General features: G+C 38.2%; 1 protein-coding gene across 1 annotated transcript in view; it reads left to right on the top strand.

Moving 5' to 3' along the window:
* TMX4 (thioredoxin related transmembrane protein 4) overlaps positions 1-13694 on the top strand; it is a 43930-nt gene extending 30236 nt beyond the window's left edge. Inside the window, exons 6-8 of the mRNA XM_077749134.1 lie at positions 4547-4648; positions 8293-8356; positions 9576-13694. Coding sequence (XP_077605260.1) covers positions 4547-4648; positions 8293-8356; positions 9576-9949 — 540 coding nt within the window. The 3' untranslated portion in view covers positions 9950-13694. The remainder of the gene's footprint in view (positions 1-4546; positions 4649-8292; positions 8357-9575) is intronic.
* The last annotated feature ends 2648 nt before the right edge of the window (positions 13695-16342 follow it).

Here is a 16342-nt window from a genome sequence, read left to right as displayed (position 1 = left end):
ATCTCTTTTCACAGCTGGTGACAGTGGTTCAGGGAGGTATTATCTTTCTGTCTTCCAGAGACAACACATTGTTCTCCACCTTGTGTGTGTATCTCTGAACCCATTAGTTTCCCCTGCTATAAACTGTTGTCACTAGAACACTTTGAGTGCTTAGCATAGAACCTAGTAACTAATCAGTACTTTGTAACTGTTTCCTGTTAGTTGTGTTCATTAATCATTTGTCGTCATGATTTTACTTTTTACCTCTGACTAATCAATAAGGAATACTTTATCTTTTTATTCATTTATGTTTTAATCCAGGCTGATAGCAAGATTAAAATAGGGTTGTATGCCAGTTGTACAATGTGTACGCTTGTGAACTAGTTTAGCATTTACATGCATTTCAGTATTTATTTGATTTGGTGAATTTTTGCTGCTTGCTGAGCTAACATAGTATGTAACGTACCTCACTTCAGTGTTATGGTCGTTATGCAAAGATGCAGGCAGTAAGGTATGCTGTCCAGTCTATGATGGAGAAGATTTAATGCTTTATAAATACCTCACAATGAGAATTAAAGGCCATGAGTATTTATACTGGAGAATGACGAGAGTGGTTTTTTTCAAAGTGGGAATACGTTTCGAAATTTTAATTCTAGTGTAATTAACAAATAGTACTATATTAGTTTCAAGTGTGCAATATAGTCATTCAGCCTTTCTATATGTTACTCAGTGCTCATCATGATAAGTGAAATCTTAATCCTCTTCACCTATTTCACTCATCCGCCATGAACCTCCCCTCTGATAACCATCAATTTGTTCTCTACAGTTAAGAGCCTGTTTTATGGTTTGTGTCTTTTTTTCTTTGGTTTTGTTTCTTAAATTCCACATGAGTGAATCATATGAATTTTTCTTTGATAACTTATTTTACTTAGCATTCTACACTCTAGATCCATCCATGTTGTTGCAAATGGCAAGATTTCAGTTTTTATGGCTGAGTAATATTCCATTGTACATGTGGAATTGTACCACATTGTACCACATCTTCTTTATCTACTCATCTATTGATGAAACTCAGGTTGCTTCCATAATTTAGCTCCTGTAAATAATGCTGTAAAAAACAGAGGGGTACATGTAGCTTATCCAATTCGTGTTTTCACATTCTTTGGGTAAATACCCAGTAGTAGAATTAACTGGATCACATGATAGTTCTATTTTTAACTTTTTGAGGAAACTCCTTACTGTTTTCCACAGTGGCTGCACCAGTTTGCATTCATACCAGCAGTGCATGAGGGTTCTTTTTCTCCACATCCACACCAACATTTAACAAGAGTATATTTTAAAGCTCTCAAAACATTTCTCTGTGTTTTAGATAATGGCATCTCACCTCTTACTGTTTTGAGGGTGTTTTTCCTGGTAAAATGATCTAGAACCATATTACAGTGAGATGGTGTAAACCCACAAAGTACTTCTCTTAATGGCTACAAGAGGCTATGAGGTTGTGTCTTGTTGCAAGTGTGAGAGTAAAACATTGAAGGTGAAGTGAACGTTTGGCCATTACTAGAGAAAGTCTTTCTGAGCTGCTCCCATGCAGGGCAGATGTTTTGAGGATTCTGATCTGTGTTTGAAAGGGGTCTTGGATTTGTCCCCAAACTCCTCAGAGTATATCCTGTGACATTGATGGGATCTGAATCCAAAAGGTTCTCTATAATTCAGGCCCAGCCTAGCTCTAATGAGACTGTGCAACACTAGGCTTCATGGGTGCCCTTGGGAAGCATCTAACCTGACCTGCAGTAGTTCTGATCCCAGATCAGTTACAGATCTCTCTATAGAGAGAAGGCTCTGTCTCTGATCCATGGATGCCTTGGCCTTACTCTATTACTTAATCCATCTGACCACTGGGTAGAATGTTCTTCTCACTTATTCTACTGTAATGGTGTCTTCATTTAGTCCTCTCAAATCTGTATCCAGCCAAAAATTGGCTCTAATTCAGTTATCTATTATAATAGTATGGTATAATTCATCAGGCCCATTAGGTGATATTTATGTGCTTCTTTAGGAAACAGAGTAAGATGCTTCCTTATAGTGAGATATAATATTGAGCAAGATTAGTATTTTCCACAAGTGAAAACTGTCACTTTGGCGATTAAAGAGACAGAAATACAGGAATCCAAAACTGAGTTATATCAGTTTGAATCAGTTATTACTTAAAAACATATATGTAACAAAACTTCAAGTACCCAGTACCACAAACCCCAGCACTCTTAAGGTGTTCTAAAACTATTGTGGACTCAGACAAAGTAAGCAGATAAGGATTTATGTCTGCAGTTGTAAAAACACAACTTGGTTAATGAGGCTTTAATATTAATCAACTAAAAGACCACAAGATGGCAGGGTTTCTCTAAGAGGTTCAAAGAAATCCTTTAAAGAGTAAGGAAGCTCAAATAAATCCTTTAAAGAGTAAGCTGATACCAGAAAATTGAAGCAGAGCTTGCTACAATAAGAAGATATTTTGAATGCACTAAGAAATGTCTGACTCAGAATGCAGTAATTCAAAGGCAAATAACTTACTGAATTCTAGAAAATAACTTAGGAAAATTCTTTAAAGTTACTTTAATCATTTATTTTGCAGAAAGGGCCTAAGACACTGTCCGGAAGGACTAATAACTGGACATTATTCATTCTAGCCATATAGACAGATATTTATAGAGCAAGCTCCAGAATACATACTTCTATGGGTCAGCACAAAGCCAGACTTGCTTTCCATATTTTTTAATTCTTTGGCACATTTCAGAGTTTAATCCTGTTAGTGGTACTGAGTCATCAGGAAGAGCATAAACTGAATACACAGAATTTGTATGATACATTTTAGAACTTACACTGAACAGAATTTGAATAAAGCAAACTTCCGCTATCCCAAATACCTCTTTTGCCTACTGGGCAGCACAATGTTAGATTGTTTTCTCTCTTCTTCTTTTTTTTTTTTTTTTAATGTTTATTTTTGAGAGAGAGAGAGAAAGAGCAGGGGAGGGGCAGAGAGAGAGGGATTGATAAAGAATCCCACGCAGGCTTGAGCTCTGAGCTGTCAGCACAGAGCCTGATGCGGGGCTCGCACTTGCAGACTGTGAGATCATGACCTGAACTGAAGTCTGATGCTTAACCAACTAAGCCACCCAGGCACCCCAGATTATTCTTAAAAAACAATTGCCTTGGCTAAAGTAGAATGATGACCAGTTCTATCAACAGAGGATAGATGATAGCTTTACAAATCACAAGTTTTTTGCATTTCCTGTGAATAACTAAAGGATTTGCTAGTATCTTTTTTTATTCAATAATAATAATTATTGAACATTTTGCATGTATCAGTATGTAAAATGCTTCCTGGGTCTTTAGATCTATCTTTTCTAATGAATGAGAAATTGGGAGAGAGGAGATCTCAGATTCTTCTAGACCAATTAGATTTTTGTTTGTTGGTTTATCATTCAGAATTAAGCCAGAATAAAGTATATTATTTAATTGTATTGGCATTTATAAATGGAGAAGCCAACAGGAGATACTTGAGTAATTTGGATTTTGAGAAATATTAAAATAGAAACTAGGACTCATTGTCATAAACTTCATCAGTTCTAGGCAAGTCATTCAGTTGTTATCTCTGCTTGCTTGTGGCATTTAGCTTGGAGCCATTTTGTCATATGCCCAATAATTACTTGGATTGTACTGAATGACTGTTTTGGAGCTGTAAGAAGCCTAACACAGCTGTAAGGGCTTCACTAAGCCATCATGGTGAAGCATGGCTCCTAAACGTCCACATTTAAATGAGCCTTGACTCCAAACTAGTAGGTTCATATCTATATGGCTTAGCATATAAATAATTTCTAGCAAAGATGGTATCTTTTCACTCATTTTTTAAGGTGACTGACATCAGATAGGGTCCGAGGGAACAGTAAGCATGAAGGGATGTGATATCTACTCAAAAGACTGATGGAATCTCATTTGTTCGTAATGAATTAACTGGAAAAACTTTCTTCTGTGTAATATTATATTTTCAGTTTTATGGTGAGTTAGGAAGGTTGTCGAGGATGGGTGGAGTAGAGTGATGGTCTGATTAGAAAAAGGAAGTATTGAGACATTTTAAATGGTTGATGCTCTGTAAGTAGCAATTTAGTTCTACTTAAAAATTGGCAAAGGCCTAAGAAGTTTAATTTTTTATGGATGCCACATGATAAGTAAAAGTTGAGGTATAGAATTATTACGGGAGAATGACCATAAAGAATCTATCATGATGAAAGGAGGGGCTAGAAAAACAATTCTGTCAGAGTTGTACCCGATCATGAACGAAGAAATAGAACTCAAGAACAGAGGTCAAGATATGACCTTGATAATTACTCTTAGGTTTTCAGTGTTGTAAAAGTTGACTTGTTCTTGAAGAATCATATAGATGCAGGCTGGATGACCTTTGTGGGAACTCATACATGAAGAAATAATTTGCAGACTTGAGTTATAGCTAGAGGGGGAGATTCAAACATGTTTGGTAATAAGTAAAGATTTTATTTTTTTCTTCTGATTACAGCATCTTCACAACTATTTCACAGTGACCCTTGGAATTCCTGCTTGGTGCTCTTATGTCTTTTTCATCATGGCCACTCTGATTTTTGGCCTTCTCATGGGTCTGGTAAGAGATAATGCCATTTTCCCCCTTTCTGTAAAGCCACATGGATTTTATGCAAAACTAGAAAGCAGCCATGAAAGAAAAGATGCATAAACAAATGCCATTTTGTGTATAATCTAAGAAGTTAAGTAGCATTTACTTGTTTGATATTACTTTCAGTGGTAATCTGAGATATAATGGAAAATTCATTAAATTATTATCTCCTAATCCTGAAATATCTTGAAGATGTGTGCTACCCAGAATATAGCAGTAATAAAAGAATTGGAGACCTTACATGAATTCATAGTCAGTTTCCAAGACAACCGAGTCAGCTGTGATTTCACACATTGCCTACTTGATTAGAACACTGTGGTGATAAGGCCAAACCTGTGAATTTGTTCCTTGAGTGAACAAGATGATTTTTTTTCTTGTTCATATCCTCCAATTGAATCTCTAATCCTGACCAGCTGCTTATACAAGGATTCTGGTTATCCCAAGGTGGATTTTGTAAGATAATGTAGATAAAAAATACAGTCATTATTATGGGAAAAAATAATATGCAAAGCACATTACCATGTCTTCTTTTGGTGTGAAAAGTAGTATCTAGTAGGCATCTGTGCATTTTCTTCCTAGATGTTTTAAGTAAGAATTGAAATAATAAATGTATTTACTTAAGGTAAGTCTGTCCTTACATTGTATAATACATTTCAGGTCTTTAGCAAGTTCTTTTTATTTATTTCTTTTTTACTATATTTAAATTAACAAGTTCTTTTTAAAAAAATAAGCTTAAAATGTTAGCAGTTGCTTTTATACATATTGATATATAACAGGGTGACAAAGTCATACTCCAAGAAGCTGAGGAGGCTTTTATTTGATTCGATGTGGTTTTGCCGCAGACATGTTTATTTCATTCTATGGTTTATATTTGAGATCTGACTACTGGTGTTAGCTTCACAGATGGGGATGGAACTCAGATATGTCATTCATTAGCTTGCATTAATCTTAGTACTAACTAACATGTCCCTGATGGTCTGGCCTCAATGTATTTCACTTTGGATCTAAATTTGACTGGATATAAATATGCTTCTCCCATGTATGGTCTAGTGCTGGATTGTTCTAGTGGTGTCTTTTAGGGCCACATGAGTGTGAGGCTTTTGTAGGAGGAACACCATGAGATCCTGGGTGATTCTCAAGTGGAGTTACAGAGAATGTAGGTTGAGTGTGAGCCTATTGGAAAACCACTGGAAACTCTTCTCAGCATAAAGGGTTTTTGAATTTTATCTTTGAGGTCAACTTTAAATTCAAGAAATGAAGTCACACCTGCCTACGTCCTAAGTTCATTTGGAAACTTAGATTCAAATAATCGGCCTGAAGAAACAAGAGAGTTGATTCTAGTCTGTTCAAGTGATTAAATAATATAGAATTTTGTTTCTTCATAAGAAATTGGGAGAATAAGGTTATTTAACAAAATAATAATAATTTCAAAGCAGTAGTAGACTCAGAAATTTTCTGGTAATTCATTTCCATAAAATACCAAACACATATCTCTGATTCCTTTTCTACAACTGAAATACATACTAAAAGCAGCACACAACAGCCAGAATTGTTGCCTTCAGGGAGGCCTGCAGGTGTGCAGTTCAGTCTTGTGTGTCACTTTTGCCACTAACTGAGGGCTGAAAGCAGAGCCCAGGCATGCAGTCATGTGAGGTTTGGTCCTGTTGAAGGTGGAAGTTCTTCCCTGTATGAATCTTTATGGAGTTTAATTTCTACAGTGGCCAGGAGGGCAGGATGTTTTCCATAGAGAAGTGAGTTCCTGATCAAGTCATTGTTTCCCATAAGCTTATTATATTTTCTGCTTTTTCCTAATTTTAAAAGATGGGAAGTCAAAAACAAGGCTGCTGGTTTAGATTTTTATTTGTTTTCTTAATTGAGCCTCAAGATGGCAGAAATATTATACTAAGTGTTATTTTGCACATGTCAGCAAAGGGCCCAGTTTTAGAAATCAAGTATATACTCTATTCCTAGCCCTCTAACTGGCCCAGGGAGCTGTTCCTCTCCAATCCACAGAGCCTTGTGCATCCCACTGTCCTACCACATCGGTCTCCCCAGCCTTGCATTCAGGGCTTTCTCTGGATCTAGTAGCCCCCATGGTCTAGTTTGATGTAACTTAGACAAGCCAGGCAGCCGGTACTACCCATCTGCTCTGGACTATGCCCAGGTCCTTAAATTCTGTCTCCTTAAAGTGGTCATTCTTTTTTTTTTTTAATTTTTAATGTTTATTTGTTTTTGAGAGAGAGAGAAAGAGAGAGTGAGCATGAGCAGGGAGGGGTAGAGAGAGGGAGACACAGAATCCGAAGCAGGTTCCAGACTCTAAGCTGTCAGCACAGAGCTGGATGCAGGGCTCAAACTCACAGACCAAGAGATCATGACCTGAGCTGAAGTCGGACACTTAACCGACTGAGCCAACCACCCCTCAAATGGTCATTGTTTGTTGATCCTTCCCATGACTGGTTGTAATATCTGTATCTTTGACATATCTGTCAAAGTGCTTTATTCATTTTTCTTATGAAGTTCATGTTCCATATTGTTTTATATTTAAACTGCTATTTTTTGCCCATTTTTTGAACTTGTCCTCATAGAAGTTAACATGATACCTTGAACCCAATGAACCAAATTTTGAGTAAAGTGATAAATGAATATATAGATGGTGATAATCCTGAACACAAAGTAGGGTACTCATATGATGATTATGAAATTGAATCAAAAGGACTATGATATTAGGTTCTTTAACATTTTAGAACACTTTAAAACACTAATGTATGAAGTATTATTACTATCTTATTAAGACTGGGCAATTATTCAAAGTAAGCCCCAGTCGGGAGGCAGCTATATATAAGACATACACTGCCCTTCTGAATGGGCTGCTTCTTCCTGGTTGGATCTTTATGTTGTGTGGTGCTTCAGGGGAAAGTGTGAAGAATGGCAGCAGCTTATTCTGGGTCCGGCTAAGTGTACCCCACATCCCATAGCTTCATCCCTGTGACCCATGCTGGGCTGGACATGGAACAGAGATTGGGATGAATCTGCCCCTAAGGAGCCTGTAGTTTATCAAGGGAGAGGGATGTTTCTAGTAAGTAGAAAATGATTCATTCATGCTTCATTATGGTCGGAGATGAACCCAAGTCCATCACTGTCTAAAATAGGGTATAGTTCATATCATTGATGACTTTTCTTGCAATTTATATCTGTAGAAATTTCTTATGGTACTCTTAACAGTTCTACACCCTGAAATAGCCTTTACTCAGTCATTGGTGAGAGGCAGCCCTATATAGACTAGTTTTGTTTGTCCAGAGGAGTGTTTTTAAAAAGGCCATTTTAGACTTGGCCATTTTCTTATACCTGTTTGATTTACCGATTTTTGGTGGGCTCTCTATAGACATTTGACTTTGTGACCCCTGACTCCTGTTATAAATCAATAATATTTTCCTACATTGTTACATTTGAAAAATTGTATATTCTTAACTGTACCTTTGTCCTTTTTGAGGACTTTTGACCAACTGTTAAATATTTGTCTGTGAATATCTGATTATAGATCCAAGAACTAAATTTGAGGTTCTTTGGTAATAAATGTCATATCTATTCACTGTAAAATCACTTTTTCCCTTTAGGTCTTGGTGGTAATATCAGAATGTTTCTATGTACCACTTCCAAAGCATTTATCTGAGTGCACTGGTAAGTATGATAAACTCATGTGATAGAGTATATTTAGAATGCTGTGATAAGCCCTTTTTGTGCTCAGATAAACACTGGACTTTTTCCCCCTGGCTTGCTAGGTGACTGAACCATCACCACTACCAAATTCTTTGAAATATGTTCTCTGCAGGTCAGATTTGAACAAAAATTATTTTATTCTTCCCCTAAATAAGGAAATACTTCATGTTGGCAATTGTTTTTTTCCCCTTAGGTATATGCCCTTCATTAATTAGTTGACACCCTTTCCTTCATTCACACTGGAGAGTGAGGGAGAAGAACTCACATTTAGCGAGTCTCAACCATTTACCAGTAGCTATCCTAAATCCTATAAGAACAGTCTCCCCAAATCCTTGCACTGCTCCACACTGTGGGACTAAACAGTGCTGGGTTTCCATGTTTTTATTCCTAGTTTTGAGACTTTGCATGAAGACTTTTATGAGACCTTATAATTGGTTAATTTTGTGTGGAAGTTTAACTAAACTTTTTTTTTTTTTTTAGTTTAACTAAACTTTTATTTCTTTTCAGTTCTTGAAGTTTTCAAGACTTGGAGACTTCCAGAGATAATTAGAAAATTATTAGAATAATAATAATTAGAATTAGAATAAAAATAATTAGAACATTATATAATGTTCCTTAGAAGTCTAAAAAATACCATAAACCCAGTTTAAAGTAACTTAGGAAAAAAGGGAAATTTTATTAATTCAGATAACTAAAAAAATCTAGGGATGTTCTGGTTGCAAGCTCAGCCCAAGGGATGTTAGGTTTCTGTTTCTATGTGGCTGATTCAGTGGCTGTCAACAGCCCTGACTCACATTTTATCAGTTTGACAATTCCTGTAGAAAGAGAGAAGGCTTTTCTTCTCCACTCTGGCCAAAGACTCCTGGGAAGTCCTGTGATTGGCTTGGCTTAAGGCACATTTCTGAACCAATCACCATGACTAGTGAGTGGGTCACTGAGTAAGCAGGAAGGAACCTTGCGCTCTACCAGGCAACACAGTCAGCGAACTCTCCAGAGAGGAGAAGCCCTGAATGGAGGCAGGGCACCGCCAGCCAGAGATCTGTGCTGTGTGGTAACATCCCTGCAGATTGGAGAAAAACGGTCACGTGCCCCCACGCTTCCGTTTCACAGCTAAGCACACTCAGCTGACTGCTGAACGACCACTTTATTCAGAGGACGTTCCCCTCTCTTCCCTCCACAGAGCAGACTCGGAGGTCAGAGGAGGCTGACAAAGCTGAACACTTGCAGGAGGCAGAGGAGGAAAAAGATGATTCAAATGAAGAAGAAAACAAGGACAGCCTCGTAGATGACGAAGAAGAGAAGGAAGACCTTGGTGACGAGGACGAAGCGGAGGACGACGACGAGGAGGACAGCGTGGCCGCTCGCGCGGACGAGGAGAGGAAAGACGCCCGTCACCTGGGGCCGCCGAGGGAGGTCCGGGAGGACGGCGCGCCCGAGCCTGCAGAAGACGCGCCTGCGCAGCCCGGCCCAGCCGATGCCGGGGTCGCGGAAGACTCACTGAGGCAGCGCAGAAGTCAGCATGCCGATAAGGGACCTGACTTAGGTCAGGTCTAACGATGGTGTTTCCGAGAAGTCAGACCGAAGGACTGCGTCCGCTTCCCTCTGGTCTGCAGTGTAAATCAAATCCGTACTTTTTCCTGAATGAACAACATTCTCTTAAAAAACGATCTCTAGTCATGTAGTGTCGTGGCATTAAGCCTCATGTATATTAATGAGAGTCTTTCAGGCATGACAATCAGGAAACAGAAAAATAAACATGGTGTTAGGATCTGTTTGAACACTTGGCATGGGCACAAATTCATTTGCTGGGGGCTAGAGAGTTTTGACCTTAAGCACCCCGCAGGCGCCATAAAATGAAGGCAGAGCAACTTGAGCGTCCTCACACGCGCAGACCCTTGTGGAAGTCTTGTGTGAAGTATTCGTTTTTGTCAAATGTAAGAAACCTCAGCCACCACAGTGGAGGGACACTTTTTTAGAGGTAGAAAATGAGAGGGCCCGGGATATTATGGTAGAAAAGAGCTTGGACGTCATCCCAACTCTCCAAATCTCCTTTGTTATGATTTCTTACCTTTAGTATCTCCAACCTTCCCACCGTGGGCCTGCAGGCGCCCCACACGCTTCACAAAACTTCCTCAGTGATGGGCCGCAGACAGCGGCGGGTTGACGTCAGCTGCGTTCGTTCTTGACTTGAGGGTTTACATAATCCGGAACCAAAGCCCATGGAGCCGTGACTGCCAAGCATGTTGAATGAAATGGTGTAACCTTTGGAGATTCAAAAGGAAGTAGGAGTTTTACAGGAGAGATTTTTGTTTTTGTTTTTTGCCAAAATGTAGTAATTATTTTTTTTTAAGTTCCTTCAGCAATATTCCTTTTGAAGCCAGAAGTGCCCTGAGTGTTGCCAGTACAAGGTAGTCTTGTGAAGAAACTTGAATACTTTGTTGTTTTGCTTCCATCTCAAGGGGTTCCCTGGCTCTTGAACCACTTTATTATTAACTGCAAAACCATTTCTGGTTTTCTTTCACTGATGTGCTTTTGGTGAAAGAATTAATGAAAGTGAATATCTGGAAATGAAAGATTTGGTTTCGTTTCCTTCTTCCTTAATCTTGTAAAGAATTTTATCCCTGTAAATCTCTCAATACTCAATCTAGTAAAAGTACCCAGGGGGCCTGATTTCTTTTAAAGAATCCATCCATCTACTTCTGTCTTACCTGATTTATGTCTTAGAATAAATTCATAAAATTAGATTCCAAGCTTATGAAAGATGTCTAAAGTTGATCCTACACCCCTTGGGGCCAGACAGAAAAACAAATAGTACACGTTTATGAAATTCAAAAAGTTTCTGTCATCTTTATAAGGAAATATGCAGTATACTCCTATCTGGCTGTTTAGATAACCCTTACCTCATATTAACTTTGAACAGGGGCTCACTGAAGGAGGGGGAAGTGCTGAAACTTTCTACCCTCTGGTAGATGGATGGGTCTGTTGCAAGCCTCACACAAAGGAGGTTTTTATTCTGACAGAAGCTAATTTTTAGAGATGGAAAGCTCTTTCATCTTTCCAACTCAGTTACCTGACAGGCTCATCCTCGAGTACGGTGAGGTTCATTAACAGTCTCCGATAGATTTTCTCTTCAGACAGCAATAGCGTCTTGAGTTTGAAGCCATCACAGAACTGAGAGACTGGGAAAACCTTGACTTTGGCTCTTCCTACTCCTCCTGCCATGTTCATCTCTGACACATCCTTACCTCAAGCACCATGGTTCTGATGGGGCAGTTATGTCTCCCTAATACTGGGAAGCTTTTCTCGATCATTGCTGAGTGGGGCCTACCCTTCTGTCACTGGATTTCTTTCTCTGAAACAAAGTTTTCAAAGATCATTAAGTTCAAGTTCAGAGGTATAGAATAAAAAAGATTTCATCATTTGGGTTTTTTGCTTAAACCTCCCCCTTTCCCACCCACATATATTAAAACTTTTTTTTTTTTAAGTGGAATGTTTGACCGGAAGGGAAGGAATGAAGAAATAAATTCCACTTTGATTTTTTATAAATGTAAGGCCAATTTCCAATTGGGCCCGAAATAGTATCTAATTATATAATAGGAAAAATATACGTTCTTTTTCAACAGTACTTTTAAAAATTTGGAGGAAGAGGAGAAAACAGTTTGGTGAAGAAGGTCCATTAAAAGTTGGAGCATCTGTGGCTACAGGAAACTTTTTTTTTTTTTAAACATCCTGGCAAAAGATGGGGTTTTTACTCAATGTCCTGATAAGTACACATCTAATTTAATCTCTTTCCACTTAAGTCCTTTAGGTTTGTTTTCAGTATTTACTGAATATAAAACTAAAGGAAAAACATCAACCTAAAATAATTTAAAATTTGGTTAACATCTCAGTAGGATTTTATGGATTTTTCCTGTAGATAATATATTTAATCTAGAAGTTAAATCATGGAAACACGATTTTGATTTAAAAAATTAAAAAATAATCATGCTTCCTTATGTTGCAATATCAGTTTAACTAAATAATAGTGTTTTATATAACTCAAAATCAGGAAAATTAAATAAAAGTGACTCTAGATTTTGGAATAGAAGTGCATTGCTTTATGTGGGAGCAGTTGGAGCGGGGTGCCTTTTCACTGATTAGAAACTTCTACCTTCTTCTTAGTTTCTTCATCATTCATCGCTTGCTAGACCTGCTAAACCACCCCAACTTGCTTAGAGCTCTGCTCCTGTAGCAATGAGTAGGCAATCCCACTTCTTTCTTTCCCTTTGAAGTGTAAGCACTGAATGGGGTCGCAGGCAGGACTCCTCCACTTTACAGGTCCCTGCACCACATGAGTGCATACTTACAACCTGAACTGGTGCCTATGAGCCCTGTTAGCTACAAAACTCTTTAACTACAAAAAGAAATCCAAAATAATGACTGTAATAAAAAGTAAACAAGGTTTAGCCAGGTTGGCTTTTGACTGTAGAGAAAGCCAAATTTTGACTTTTTTATGGCATTGCTACATGATTTGAGTGTAAGCCTGCAAAGCCTACAATGTGTAACGCCTTTGGGGAAGGATGATAAAAAATGTCTTCTGAGGTGAGCACTTAGCATATGACTATTTATGACCAAGTATTTAAGAGTGGAGCCTATATGCTGCTTTGCAGGATGGCAAATGTTAAAGAGTCCAAAAAAAAAAAAAAATAGAAACAATAGGGTACACCTAAGATTTCAGTATAAAATGTTAAATTAGTATGGAGTGAGAGAAAGAAGGGAAAGATTGGTGCTTTTGCTACTGTGTACCAACTTATCTCTGTCCACCTCAGTGTTGCAGTGTTAATTCTGCCAGTATTATAAATCTATAATTGACCCATCCCATCAAATATAACAACATTTTGAAAAGTATTCATGTAAATCTTTTGTGCCAACAGAAAACTTCCTTCTTGTTTAGTATCTTTACCTCAGTCCTACGTTTTGATCCTTTTCAGAAGATTAGTTTGTCTTGAAAACCCAAACACGGAGTCATCAAGTCTGATGACCCTTGATGGGGCAGCTTTTTGAGCAGCTTTTCCAAACCAGGAGGTTTGGTTGAAAGGCCTTTGGTAGTTTCAGACCAGGACATGGTCTTCAGATGGCTGCTTCTTGCTCAAGTTTCATGTAAACTGTGCCATTCTATTTGTGTTACTTAGACCATTTTAACATGTTTCTGATGTAGTGTGATTGTATTTGTTCCTAATTAGTTCCTTTGTGCAAATGCAGTTTTTACACAAAAAAATACTGTTATTTGTATTGTAATACATTATAAATTTGTTATTTATATTTTTTGTAATAGTCTTAATTATTTAGCTCAGTGATATTTAACTATTTTTTTCATCATCTATGTGTTCTTTGCTTCCTCAGCATCTGCAGCAACTGGAATGGGAAATCAAGATATAAGTCTCAAGCAGTACATTGCTTGAATTACAAACCACCTTATCACCAAAAAGTATATAATCTTTGATCATATACCTTTTTATTTTATTGTAAACTTCTATTTGTATCCAACCAAATGATAGTAATAACTAAGTAAAAAAAAATAGTATATGGCTTTCCATACAAGTATTTTCACAAAAGTCATTTGCCTAGGGAGTGAAAAATACTGCTTTGTTAAAAAATAACTTTCATCTGTCCATTCTCCTTCCAATCTGTTTGTAACTCCCCCCCCCCCTGCATTTCTTTCTTTCTTCTTGAGTTGGTGAAATGCAAAACATGCACCTTTTAACTACTCTGGAAAGTGCACAAAATCAAGGACAAGTGCAAAGATCCAGGACTTCGTCTTTGTTAACAGCCATTTTGTTGCCTATAGAAACTCATTATATTCACTTCTCAGGTCTCCCTTGGCCCAGCCCTGAGGTCTGGAGGTGGCCAGGGCTGGTGAATATGGCAAAGGCTGCTGCTAATCCTTCAAGACACTGTGGACTGACCTGGTCTCCTAGGGCATTCAAAAGGCTCTGGTCTACACCTAATCCTTTTTATCACTATAGAATTGGAAAAGCACAAAGGAGATGAGGTGACTTTTAAATGCCCTTAGGGACTAAACTATGGGTATTAGATTTTTCACTTTTGAAAATTTTTTTTCATGTTTAATTTTGAGAGAGAGAAAGAGACAGACAGAATGAGCAGGGGAGGGGCAGAGGGAGAGGGAGAGACACAGAATCCGAAGAAGGCTCTAGGCTCTGATCTGTCAGCACAGAAAACGCAGGGTTTGGACTCATGAACCATGAGATCATGACCTGAGCTGAAGTAAGATGCTTAACCAACTGAGCCACCAAGGTGGATTTTCCCTGGATTTTTCACTTTTGAAGAATGGTAAGGGGATGTGTAGTTAGAAGAAAATGATTAAATTTCCATACCACCAAGCTACTCCTTCAGAGAAACTGACTCAGAAGGCTCATTTGTCTATATAGAGAAAAATATCCATTATGTGGTGTCTCAGCCTACATGGACTTGGCCATACGTCCTTGGTGGGAGCAAAGCCTGCAGCTTTTGAAGGCAAAAACATTGTATCTTGAAGAATCTAGAACATATTCCACAATAATTGGAACTCTATCTTAGGACATGTGAATTTCTCAAGATTGATAACTGTATTTAGTCTTTGTTAACAGACTCCCAAATCTCAAAGACTTTAAGAACAAGAATTTTATTTCTGCTTCACTTAGGTCAGATCAGCCAACTCACAAAGTGGTCACTGCTTCATGCAGGTTTTTCTGGAACTCAAGAGAGTTCAAGAGAGGCTTTGCTGTCTAACATGTAGCTTTTAAGGTGGCTATGGTCATTTTCATCCCACCAATCTGAAGGGGGAAGAGCATGGAGGAGTGTTTCTGGGAGATTTTAAAGCCAGGCTGCCAGGAGGCACACACAATTTACTTCTTTTCCCATTCCTGTGAGGGGACTTGGTCATAGGGTCTTCTTAACTGATAGGGAGGCTAAGATGTGTCATCTTGCCACGCACTTATATAAAAAAGGGAGATTAGAGAGCTGGCCTCTCTGCCACAGTGATGTCATTTTCCTACCTTTGCCACATGAGTGTCTCACAAAGAGCAAGCCCATGTGAAATGTTAGTCACATGAACACTCTGGTGGCAGGAGAGGGAAGAATGCTTGTCTTCCTTCTGGACTATGCTATATTTGGTCTTCAAGATACCAGACTTTTCACACTGTGAGTTGTGTGTTCTCAGAGAGTTTATATTTTATTTGGGAAGATGGACATTAATAAGCAGGCTAAGCATTACAATGTGAGTTTATGAAAAAGGAACCCAATCTAGGTGAGAGTTCAGTGGTGCATGTGACCAGGAGAGCATGATCAGGGGTTGTTGAGGCAGAGATGGATTTGGGACCCCTCCAATATACACACACAATCTTTACACTGCACATGTGGAAAAATAGGATTAGCATTTATCTCAATGAGAGGTTCTTGGCTGAGCTGTTGGGGTAGATTCTGGGCCTCTTTTTCCTTTTGTAGGAGGGGGTGATAAAGAAACAGCTTCTTATTCATCTTTTCATTAGCTTTTTCTCCCATTTTGATATCTTTGATATCTAATCACTAATTTATAAACTTCATAAATCTCCCTGAATGGGATTCTAGTTAATAGACATCTGGTTAATTGTGTTCACCTAAAAATTACACTATAGAAAGATTGATAATCTCAGAATTCTTTGTGTTCTATTGTTGCTGGTGGGGCACATAATTTCTAAAATTACTTATTATAATTAGTTACTTTGGTAGAGTACATAGGATAGACCAAGAGCATATTTGTGTCCCAAAGGGGCAACCAGCAAGATTCACAAAATTACACAGCTTCCGCTCTATGGGATTGTCTTTAAATTCTAGCTCTCTATGCAATAAATTCTAAGCATGAGTCTCAGTGTAATAAATAGCATTAGAAGCCTGCAGGTTATGGGTTGGCCATTAGCTTTTGACTATTTT

This window comes from Crocuta crocuta, unplaced genomic scaffold (assembly GCF_008692635.1).
Source record: "Crocuta crocuta isolate KB4526 unplaced genomic scaffold, BGI_CrCroc_1.0 scaffold407, whole genome shotgun sequence".
NCBI lineage: Eukaryota > Metazoa > Chordata > Mammalia > Carnivora > Hyaenidae > Crocuta > Crocuta crocuta.
Note: the sequence above shows the minus strand (reverse complement) of the source record. Positions and strands in the feature narration are given on the sequence as shown.